We start from the raw sequence: 12,011 nt of genomic DNA, 5'->3' as shown, positions 1-12,011 counted from the left end.
ATACTAGGAATGTTCATAGATTAAAAGAAATAACTAAAAAAATTATAATTCACTTTTCCATTTTTAATACATCGTTGTCGTGTAAACGTACCCTCTTCCAGAAGTTTTAAAAGCTGTTCTCAGGCATCCCACTCTTACATATAAATTTACATGACTTTTCCAGTCATTTGTGGATTACTGGATAAGGATTAAGAATGTTTTAATATTTTTACTCAATTTCTACCCATTAATGCCTGGCATAACTAATGAATTTTCGTTATAAAAATGCCCATGCTGCTTTAATGTTTTATTTACATGACTTTTCCAGGTCAAAAAATCACATTTTTAAGATTATATATATGTCTATACTTCTATCTCAGTATCTTGGTGATATACTACTACTACTTTTACCTCATATATCCTGGTTATTTTTTTTATCTTATTTTAAATCATCTCAGACCCCCAGAACCACTGCTATAGAGGGCCATCTCATCACAGGGCCCTGAAAACATTCCTGTTAACCTGAACGGACATGGATAGTTACAATCTTCTTAGTGCACTAAATAGTTTCTTTGAATGTTAGATATGTGCAGAATCTGAATGAATACACATCATTATACAATGAATATACAGTCCAACTTCTACTTTACAAATGCAAATCATATTGATTTCTTCCTCCTGCAAGACCAAAGCAGAAATATTCACTTTATAAAACATAAATTTAATAAACTTTTCCGGGTAAACGCTTCACTACCAACCCAAGAGAGAATTTTGTTTCACATTGAAGGAAAAGCACATAAAATGTAAAGATAAAGGAGAAAGGAAAACATTTTGAGTGCAAAAGAGGTGGTTAAATATTTTACTTGAGGCAGTTTTATTTAAGTTAATTGTTAATTCCATGCTGTTTGGTTGTAATACAGATTCTAGGTCTGTGGTTCCAGTCAGATATCCAGTAGTACAAACTAGTTTCAAGTTAACATAAAGTACAGAAGAAATTATATGCATTATGTAGATTCAGGGGGGAAGAGGAAAAATAGACTATTTCATGTACTCATGCAGGCTTAAAATCAACTTTATTAGTGCTTTTTTTCTATTTGAGACAGCCAAATGGAGACCTGCATTTGTCTTAGTTCTAAAAGCAACAAGGCTCCTTCAGTTTTATAGAGCTGCAGCCATCCACCCACCATCATCAGCCTATGTGAGCAATACAGTATTTTAGCACAAATTACAGTCCAGACCACTGGTAAATGTTACTACATAACTACTACTTGGTGATGTTAAGCATTTTGCTCCACATGGATATCAAGAAATTTGCTTCGACTTTCTCTGAAAAACTAAATTAACAAAAAGAGCACTTTGTTTAGACTTGCTCTTTTTTAAAGGTTTAATTGTTTTCTTTAACTGCATCGTATAATTGCACTAACACAGAAATATTACAGCTCAAACCACTAATAGTAGACATATCAGTAATAGTAATAAAAGTTAATTTCTGTAATTACATTAAGAAAAACTCAAAATATATCCAGCAACTGATAAAAATGTTGAGAAATAAAGCAAATGAACATTAAAAAAAAAAAAAGGAAAAATGTTGTACCAGGACGACAAAAAAAAAAAAAAAAAAAAAACTCCAAGAAATCTTAAGTTCTGACCATTCAAAAATCATATTTGAAGTTTGTTTCATGAGTGGTATATTTTATTTCAATTTAAGGGCTAATAAAACAATAATATTAAAAATCAAACAAAGGGAGAGAAAACTGGAGGCATCAAGCTGTTGAGTGCCACTCATAAGGTTGGGCTTGGTGGCTCCCTTTGTGAGTGGGGTCTGGGGAAGGGGAGGGGGAGTGGGGTGGAGTCTCATATTGGCTGTGTTGTCTCATTGGTTTTCATCCTCCACATCTTGCAGCGCCTCTTTATTCTGTTCCTCACCTGTGCACAGAAAAACAAAGCCATTGTTATTGCATTGTGCCACAACTGTGTCCTTTAAAGAAATCCACGCGTGATGCGTTGTGCATTTTCGCACATCATCAAATTGCAACCCTTGCAAAATCTGTGCATTAGGAGTTTGCCAAATAAAATGCTATAAAAAGCAAAAAATTAAAATAAATAATCAATAGTAAAAGACTGAATACATGCTGTGAGAAATAAAACGTATCTATCATGTTACAAAAAATAGAATGTGTGTCATTTTCAAGCTCAACCCCCCCCCAAAAAAAATAAAAAAATAAATTGGCTTAAGTCTAATTTGAATGCAGTGTTATCTCATATGGTCATTTAATTGTCACACGTAATTGAGTTCCCAAACCAAAGGATTAAACACCCTTAGGCACCTATACTGTACATTTCTCAGGAAAACATACCAGAATTTTTCAAATTCTAATATATTGGTACAACACAGCCATTCCAATTGGACAAAGAGGATCTGGCAGTGATCATGCAGAAACGGTTTGTTTCAGACATGCTGCACATATAGCACTCTGGTGGCTACAAAGATCGCAACACAAAGCTTACAAACGGGTGAGTGATGATGCAATTTGTGGACAAAAAGGCAAGTGCTGGAAAAAGTGGCCTCACTTACAAATTAAGTTTGTGGGCAATTAACATTTTCCTTTAGGAATCTAAATAGTGGGGATGAAAAAAGGCAAGATGGGTTAAGTTGGACGGCATGAGCTTGGACACATTACAAGATGACATGAAATGTAGTAGAGAAAGATTATACTGCTGGTTTTGCACAGAAATGCAGTGATGTGCACTAGGTCACTATATACTTTTTAAAAAGCTATTCAAAAATAAATACAGCCTTCTGACTCATTTCTGGGGTAGGAATGAATATCTTGGATGCACTAGATTACATATAAAAATCTTGTCAAAAAAGAAAACGCAGTAACATTAAAACCACTACACTATACTGAGAAAAATAAAAAAAATTAAATCTTTATGTTTGCTTGCACAATTTTACTTTCAAAGTAGCCAGACCCCTCTATTTTAACTTCTATTAGAGATGCCTCGCAAGTCCTAAATCGGGACACTCTGAAACAATCGCTCTAAAAATAGCTTTGGTTTGTGGAGGAGCTTTTGAGGATGTCACCTTCATGTACCAGTGTGTTTCAAAGACATGTTTGTCAAGCTTAGCATCTGAAACGGCAAAAAACGATGATGCGTCTTACCATCTCCCTGCATATCTGAAGTCCATAGTGTCAGGTTATCACGTAACAACTGCATGATGAGTGTCGAGTCCTTGTAACTTTCTTCACTCAATGTGTCCAGTTCAGCAATAGCATCGTCAAATGCCGCCTTTGCCAACCTAAGATCAACAACCGGATACACAAATTATTATTAAGAACAGGAATACGTTGCAAAAAATACAATTTGTGTCAGATAAGTAGCCAAACAAGTTATTTAAAATCTCTAGATGGCACCATATTCATACAAATGTAATATAAGAATATGACTGATACATTTTTGCAAACCTTTTATGGTCTGCTGTACTAGATTTGAAATTGATGTAGGCATTAAAAAACCCCAAAACACAAAGAACAAACCTGCATGCACGGTCGGGAGAGTTGAGGATTTCATAGTAGAATACGGAGAAGTTAAGAGCCAGACCCAAACGAATAGGGTGTGTAGGCTGAAGGTCTGTCATTGCAATATCACTAGCAGCTTTGTAAGCAACCAAACTGTTTTCTGCAGCCTCCTTCCTGTCGTTTCCTGTAGCAAACTCAGCGAGATACCTGTGGTAATCGCCCTTCCTGAGGCATCAAAGGGAGAAAAGGTCTGTTTAAAACATGTATAAATAAAGCCGTGACCTCATTATGTCACATACGATTCAACCTTAGACTCATTCAGGAAAAACTCATGGCTTTCATACATTTTGTAGTAGAAGACCTTGGACTCTCCTGAATTTGCAGCTGGGATTAGGTGCTTGTCCAATACATCGAGGATGTCATTGCAGATTGATTTCAACTCAGTTTCAACCTGGACAAGAAAAAGTAAATGTTAAAAGCATAAAATGCATCATTCTAGTGATGTTAATGATCACCAGTTAGCGCACTTCTTACCGTTTGCCTATATTCCCGAATCATTTTCAATTTGTCCTCTCCACCCTTATTCTCCTCTTTCTGCTCAATACTACTGATTATCCTCCAGGATGCTCTTCTCGCCCCAATAACGTTCTTGTAGGCCACGGAGAGCAGGTTTCTCTCTTCAACTGTTAGCTCAACATCCATCCCAGCCACTTTCTTCATGGAGTCGACCATTTCTGGAAAATTGAAAATGAATGTGATGGACATTTTGCTTACTGGAATTAAATCACAGCCAGAAAGCAGAGTACGAGCCACAACTAAGGCTAAAATATGTACTTTTTTTTTTTAGTCATTTACAAACAAAGAGTGCAACAGTCGGGTTCTGGAATTAAAAACAACCCCATTCACATTCTCCACAGAGGAATTGATCTTAAATAATAACTTATAAATCTTTAAAGACAGACGCACTGTAAGCAACTAAGCTGTTAATCAATGGTATTTGCTTTTGTTGAAGCCATCAACTCACATTATATTTTTTAAATAACGTGTTTAACGGTGTAATATTTGCATTTTGGCATTCTGCAGAAAAATCAGAGTATCACGACAAGCAAATCGTGCCTAAAGAACTCTTTAATGCCCAATCAATGCTGCAATTCATCCATAGCTGGTAGGTTTGGTTCATGGTTTTTAAATCAACAAAGTGTTTAATATTTCTATGAAAATACTTTCAGGACAAAGGCCGCTGATAAAGCGGGCAGCTACTGTTGCACTCAATTATTCGTTAAAAGAAAGCAATCTCAATTCAAACACCCATGTGATCTTATTCCTTAACGACAACGATTCGTCTGTGTCTATTAAACCCTTCACGAGTACGATCACAGTGGAATATTCAAATCTGCGTTGGTGCTGCCGCTGACCCAGAGAAAGCAGTTGTCATGTATAAATATGGAACAGCTTCACAAACAGTCTTTTCAACCACACAGTATCATAATTTCTGTGTTACAAAAATTCAAATTATCACAGAGGTACTGGGATAAAAGTTTATAGTTCAGATACAAACACTGATATCTACAGTAGTAATCAAAATACAGTAAATCACCTTTTGAAAGTAACTTGATCGTTTCAATTACATCGTTAAAACTGTAGGTGGTGACCAAAAAGTGTATTCAAAAAATAATTATATTTAGCTAATTAAATATTTTTAAAATAGACTGCAGCAATTAATGTTTTGTTAGAACCTTTAGTAAATTAAATGTGATTTTGTTTAGTTGGCTTTTCAGAACTGTGATCTCTATTTGAAACAAAAAAAAAAAAGTGAGATTCTCAATTTATCCAGAATCGTGCAGCTCTACTATAGTGTGTGTATTAGGCATTTATTGGAACAAGATATTATAAACATTAACAACGACAACTGTATTTGGATTTGCATTCACTTTGTGTAATCAGTATTCAGTCATAGAACACTGTGCATACCCTTTGTTAACTAACTATAATTCTGCATACTTGCAGCATACTTTTAAGTATTCAGTGAAAAAACTAGATAGCTAATATAGGTTAATGGGTGACTAACCTAGACAATAAATTACCAACAAAGCACAGTTATAGCTGTTGGTTTAGTATATCGTTAAAATCATGAATACCACAAGTCAGTAAACCTCTTCTCTACAGTCTGAAATGAAATCTCACTGCAAAGCTACTGTATCTCAGCTTACAAAGCATTAATTGCTTTGATTTATTGTACAGCGGCTGCGTCTCAAAACCTACTGAGGTACCTGCCTAGACAGCATTTTTGGGTATCACAGCCCAACGCACCCATAATACGCAAAAATGCTATCCAAGTAGGTAGCTCAAAAGGTTTTGAGACACAGCCACGGTCTCTCGTAATGTGCTGCGGGGGTAAACGCAGAAAAGGGCCGCCCTGGTACCGAAATAACTCATTTTCGTGATTAATTGGGTCGATTAAGACAGCTGTTAACTAATATTTGAACCGTTCTTCGCCCACATGAGGCTTGAAGACTGCAGCCACCCCCTCCGCCATGGCTAGCAACAGCTTGCCTCACCCACTAACTCTCCGCCATTTTGTCTCCTCAATAAACGTCTCCATCTTCATATGCCATTCTGTAGTTACCCCAATATCACAACGACAGAATTAACGGACAGTACAAATAAAAGAATCAACGTTTTTAAAGGGTAATCAGAGATCGGTTTGCCATTTACAGGGTGTTCGTTTGGTGTAACCGCGAATTAAGCCAGCTAACCCGACCGTCAGTTAGTCTGCCTGAGCACTCGCTTTGTAAAAACAACGTTCCCGTTACTTCTCAATGTCTCTTACCATCATATCTCTCCGCCTGCTCGGCGAGCTTGGCTTGGTACACCAAATCCTCCCGGTCACCCATGGTGGACAGCGCGCGGCGAGCGTGTTTTGTGAGAGATAGGGAGTAAAGGAGGAGTGTGAGTTCACCGGCAGGCCCCTGTGCGAGCAACAGCTGCGGATTGAATGGTGGAGTAAAGATGGCGTTACACCTTCATCCGGGAACTTTCACACAGTGCAGCTCCCCACACTCCCTCTCCCCTTACGAATGCTGGATTTTAACCCTCTTTATTTGAGTAGAGAATAAATGCTATGTGCTTTTCTGCACTTTTTGTGCAATGCAACCATTGATATTAAAGTGGCACAATTAGGGGCAACGTTATTCTATAAAAAGTCAACAGAAACACTTAAATTTAAAGGAAAAGTTCACCCTAAAATGAACATTGTCATCATTTACTCACCCTCATGTCGTTCTGTGGTGTGAAATTGCTAGAAATATGTTAAAGAAAAGTCTAGAGACCCAAATGCAATACCATTTAAAATAACACCTTAAAATTGAAATTACAACTTAAAGGGATAGTTCACTCAAAAAGCAAAATTGTTTTAATTTACTGTCAGCATACAATATATTTTAAGAAATATCTGTTTGGTAACGAATAGTTTGGTTCCAACTCTCTTCAAAACATCTTTTATGTTCCGTAGAAAAAAGTTAGTCATACAGGTTTAGAACAGCATGAGGTTGAGTATATGTTTTATCATTTCAACTGAACATATTCAAAATAAAATAATAAATGTATTCATATAATTTTAAATAATGCATTTGGGTCTAGACTTGCCTTACAAGTATTTCTATCAATCACTCCATATACAATAAACTGTGTGCTGTTTCAGTGTAGATCACTAACAATAGAGTACAAATGTGCCACTATGAAATACCATTGTACATGATACATGTACATACCATGTTATTACTATCTGAGACAACTTCACAATTTTCAACCAGTTTGGTTCATCAGAATTAATAACTTGAGATATTGATAAAGCTGGTTATAAAATAAAACAATGACTTGGATGATAAGATAATGAAACACTTCTACAATCACATTGATCCTAATAACAGAGTAATAAAATGCTATCAAGGCATAATATTACAAACAGAGGCAAAGTAAAAGGTTTGAGTAGCATTACTATAGGGGTCAACTTTATTTCATGTACATGAATAAAACTGTAACAAAAACGTAGGATTTTTTGTGTGACTTAAAACACTGTTCTGACAGACTTGGATGCACATAAAGGATAACACAAGATTAATTTCACAAAATTACTGTGTTGATATTTAGGTTCTAAACATAATACTTTGGGTACAATTAAAATGTACAGACACGACTGTGGCAATTACTCATTCAACTCAGTCATAGAGGAAAGTGATGGTCTTTGAGGTGAAATCATTCTCACAGGACACAGGTGAGAGTTCAGACTTAAAAGACTCCAGCTTTGCTTTGTGGCTGATTTTAGTGATCTAATTTCATCAAGGTCATTTGTGACTGAAACAGACAGTTAATAAGACAGATCATGAACATCAGTCCTTCATAATTACGACTTAAGCGACAATTACATAACATGGCCGGCTTGCTGTCACATCCTGACAACATACAGCTAACCTACACACATACACGACAAAGCTTTCTAACATTTAGATGACATAACTGAAGAGTTTCCAGGTGATTGTCATTGTTACCAAAGTTAGTCAACTTTTCTTTTTAAAAGTAACAACAAATAAAGGTAAAGGGTAAAAGTATTAACATTTGATAGTGTTGTTCTGGTAGCCTGTCTGTTAGTGTTATAATTTATACATTTGTCCACAGACATTCGATTTCTATTCTCTCATATGGTCAATAGTAATGTTAAAAGTAGGTTAAAAGAAACATTTCTGCAAGGTTGAACAAAACATACTCCACTTTCCCCCCACATTTTGCATTAAACAAATTAGGCTAAAGACAATGCTGATTTGGTCATTGACAACAATCTACAATTAAGGCAGGCAATTAGGAAAACAATGTCTTACTTGGGCATTAAAGAACAAAATACACTACATTTCTGCATTGAGATAGACAATACAGGCATGATGGAGGCTGATGTTTAGGAAGAGAGTCAATAGCCAGATAAACCAATAGTAGATAAAGACTACTCCTATGTGCAAAATCAACTGAGCAAAACACATTTGAGGCATTAGGTTAGGCTTTGCACATTAATATGACACTTCATACAATCCTATTACGTTATTGTAAAGATAACTGGGTTGTTTTAGAAATATCTATATCTATAATTTTAAAGCAGTTTTGGGCCACACCATGTAAGAGAGGCACTACAAGAACCACTAATTGTATTTTCAACCTTGGCAAGGGAAGTTCTGGCAAAAACACATTAGTTAATTCGAGTGGGAAAAGTCACAATGTTGGATTTTTATTTAAAAACAACAACAAAGTCTATTTAGTCTATCTTATGTTGATGTATCGAGTCTAGCATTAGAAATGACGGTTACACATTCAACAAAACCGCATTTAGTGTAATACTTCCAAGTACAGCAATAATGGTCAAAGGAGCAAGTAGCGTTTCCTGATAATATATAATGAAAATGTAGTAAAACAAAGTTACTTAGCGGTAGTGAATAATGATGCATGGCCCATTTTGTATACATTAGAAATGTTGTGCATAAATAAAACGCAATGCCGTGAGGGTTCGGGCTACTCCATCTTTTATATAGTGTACCGCCCCATGACACGTCTGACCGGCGCTGAGCCTGTAGTGACTGACAAGCCAATCAAAAAGACTAAAAACTATTCAAAGCATGTTCGATCTGCATTTCTGAATATTTTCATGTAGTAGATGATTTGTAGTGTGAAAGCTGCTGTGTTCTAGGACACTAAGTAGTGTATGCTACCGCATTCAAAGAAGCAAAGGAACAGTCCCTTGTTAAGACACCAAACCGCTCATGTTTTAAGTCCAAGCAGGCTTCTTCCTCTTTTCTCAGTCCACAAGAAGCCACACACTAATGCTCCTCTCTCTGTAGTGTATGGTGTTGTGTGTGGAATTTAGTGTATACTTGGTAAATATCTTCAATTATTGCATAAAATCTAACAAGGGAATTGTTGCAGGTACTGTGTACATTGGCATGAGACACAATGGCACAAGGTAATGATGAGGCGGACAGGTTAAGGGCAGTAGTGAGGATGTGTGAGGAGCCGGAGTGTGTGTATGTGTGTGAATGAGTGTACATCTAAGGGCTTCTAGGGAAGACAGTCTGCTCTCTCAGCTCAGTTCGTCCTCTGGATTGTGCTGGTCCAGCAAGCGGACATGGGTAAAGGGAAAATGGCCATGCTTTCCCTTGCACTCACCCTCCCACTGCCCGTTTACATTGATCTTGGTCACCTTCACCATGTCGCCGACCTAACAACACAAGACAAAAGATGAAGTGTTAGAAATGGAGGAATTATTTTGTTAATGTAATGTAAAAAACAGACTAAGAGAATTACAGTTCCACTGGGAGGCGCCAAAACAAACAAACAAAATATTTCACAATTTTATATAAATGCATGTTTTTAACATACAAAATATTTAATCTGTGTCTGTTCAATACAATGTTGTAAATAAAAATAAATACATGTGTTACCTCCAAAGCTAAAGCAGTCTTGTCATAGGCATTGGGAACTCTCTTCTGAATCGCCCTGGCATAAACCGGACCATTCTGTAGATTGGGTAAGGATGTGGGCTGGGCATACTGGCCCGGTTCACCAAGCAGAGGTGGAGACTGAGAACTGTGGCCGTCGGAGTTGCCGTGAGCGCCGGTTCCTCCGACAGACCCCCCAGGGGCCCCTGATGTTGGCGAGGCCGGCCGGTACTTCTCCACGTAGGGCACAGGGATCATGCCGATACGGCCTTCTGAATTCTGAGCATTCCACCACTGCTCCTCCGGCTTCTCCAGTACTCGGAGAACATCGCCCTTTCGAAACGGAAGGTCCTCGTCGTCATTGCCGGGGAAGTCGAAGAGAGCTCGGACGTACTCCTCTTCAAGCCTCTGAGGAACTCCTCCTGTGGCATTGACGCTGATAAAGGACGAATGCTTGGCTTTGCTGATGGGCTCAATGAGAGTGGTGGTATCCAGGTAGTGAATCTTATAGAACTCCAACAGGGCAGGTAAGGCGTCAAATTCCTGATCTCCAATACGGAACCGAGGAGGAGCGAGTCCTGCGGGATGACAGCAAGAGAGCACATATGATGGATGGACGATCAAGATCTGCTAAACCTTAACCTATGAAGTTAGTCTTGGTAAATAACGGAAGTAATAATTACTATTGTTGTGTAAACATCGGTTTTCGAAAATACCACACATTATTTGGCTCAAATCCGGGGAAAAGCTGCATAATAGTTTACAAACGCAGCATTGTTGATTATTGAGCATCTACAAACAAAAGCGAGCGTTTTTTTCCTCATAAATATATACAAACATGATTCACAATTACATTTCGTAAAACGCCTAAATTATCTGAATGACTGAACCAAAAATACAGTTTATACTGAAAAATAACTGATTTCTGTTTGTGTAAACATCTTAAAGAGCACACTAAATTACTACGTAATACTAGAATGACGCAAAAAATTACGTGCCAACTATTCGTAGTATAGAAGTACACAAGTTTCTAATCGGGCTGCTAAGCGTTTTGCTAAAGCAGTATTTATTCGCCCCGTAGTTTGCTGTATTTTTTAGATGTACAGCTTACCTGGTCCGGACTGGCGATTGCTGCTGATGCTGTTTATTATGTAATGAGAGACTTTGGAGTTCTCCGACACAGACAGCACGTAGTCCCCGGGAATAGTGATCGAGTCCCGCACCAGGAACACTCCATGCCTCTGCCCTTGGAGCAGCGAAACCGCCTCTTGCCGGCTTAATCTCCCCCAATACCAGCTCCCTCGGTCTTCCGAATCAAAATTTCCGGCCATGACTAGCGCAAGAAAAAAGCCCAGGCTTCACAGGCCTTCCCTTCGCCTCTCCTTATCCGCAAGCAGCGTTCAACTCATGCAAAAACTTTACCGCGTTCCGTTGTTGAACACGTTTCGAATACGCGCAGCATTCGCACACTTTTCTACGCTTTTTTGTTCCAATCGGATAAGAAAACAGCCGACGTCGGAATCCCAACGTGCATGAGACGCAAAAACTAAGACTATTCGCCCAGATCCTCTGATAATTGTTTAGTGTAAACCAAAACGTACATTGGAAGTTGTCACAAGGAAGTTCAAATATTTCAAATGGCGGACAAGGGAAACAATTTTTGACCTTATTTCCCGGAAGTGATGCAATAACCCAGTCAATTTAGGTGGAGCCTATAAGTAGCCATATTGATGCGGTCAATATTAAAAATGAGGCCATAACACTCATTATTTTGCTAATATCTGCGTCCCTTCCACCTGACACCAGGGACACCAGCAGTCATGCATATTCACTGGATGATACTGAATAGAATTTAGGTTGTTTTGGAGAAAATGTGATGCTTGCAACAATCAAATGCATAGATGGACACATTGATCCACGATGCCCATTATTCTGCAGTTTCATTGGCTGTTGCAAATACTTTACAATTTTATTTACTTTTATTATCTAATTTGTGGTTTGTGTTTTGCCGATACGAACATATCTTGTTTCGTCT

General features: G+C 37.8%; 2 protein-coding genes across 3 annotated transcripts; both read right to left on the bottom strand.

The window, feature by feature from the left end:
* Nucleotides 1–824: 824 nt before the first annotated feature.
* On the bottom strand, nt 825–6,572 carry ywhae1 (tyrosine 3-monooxygenase/tryptophan 5-monooxygenase activation protein, epsilon polypeptide 1). Of its 2 annotated transcripts, XM_051863654.1 has the most exons (7): nt 6,331–6,572; nt 4,035–4,234; nt 3,845–3,951; nt 3,519–3,725; nt 3,144–3,280; nt 2,555–2,594; nt 825–1,905 (listed from the first exon to the last, which is right to left on the bottom strand). In XM_051863654.1, exons 1-6 carry the CDS (start codon nt 6,392–6,394, stop codon nt 2,587–2,589), a joined length of 723 nt encoding a protein of 240 aa, XP_051719614.1. In that variant the 5' UTR covers nt 6,395–6,572; the 3' UTR covers nt 825–1,905; nt 2,555–2,586. The 2 variants fall into 2 exon arrangements, with proteins under 2 accessions (XP_051719614.1, XP_051719613.1); XM_051863653.1 differs by lacking the exon at nt 2,555–2,594 and having other exon boundaries at nt 6,331–6,571.
* Nucleotides 6,573–7,482: 910 nt separating this feature from the next.
* crk (v-crk avian sarcoma virus CT10 oncogene homolog) lies at nt 7,483–11,642 on the bottom strand. The gene is made up of 3 exons (XM_051863652.1): nt 11,088–11,642; nt 9,980–10,554; nt 7,483–9,756 (listed from the first exon to the last, which is right to left on the bottom strand). Exons 1-3 carry the CDS (start codon nt 11,305–11,307, stop codon nt 9,619–9,621), a joined length of 933 nt encoding a protein of 310 aa, XP_051719612.1. The 5' UTR covers nt 11,308–11,642; the 3' UTR covers nt 7,483–9,618.
* Between the last annotated feature and the right edge of the window lie 369 nt (nt 11,643–12,011).

This window comes from Ctenopharyngodon idella, chromosome 15, assembly GCF_019924925.1.
Source record: "Ctenopharyngodon idella isolate HZGC_01 chromosome 15, HZGC01, whole genome shotgun sequence".
NCBI classification, from domain to species: Eukaryota; Metazoa; Chordata; class Actinopteri; order Cypriniformes; family Xenocyprididae; genus Ctenopharyngodon; species Ctenopharyngodon idella.
This window is presented reverse-complemented; position numbering and strand designations above follow the sequence as displayed.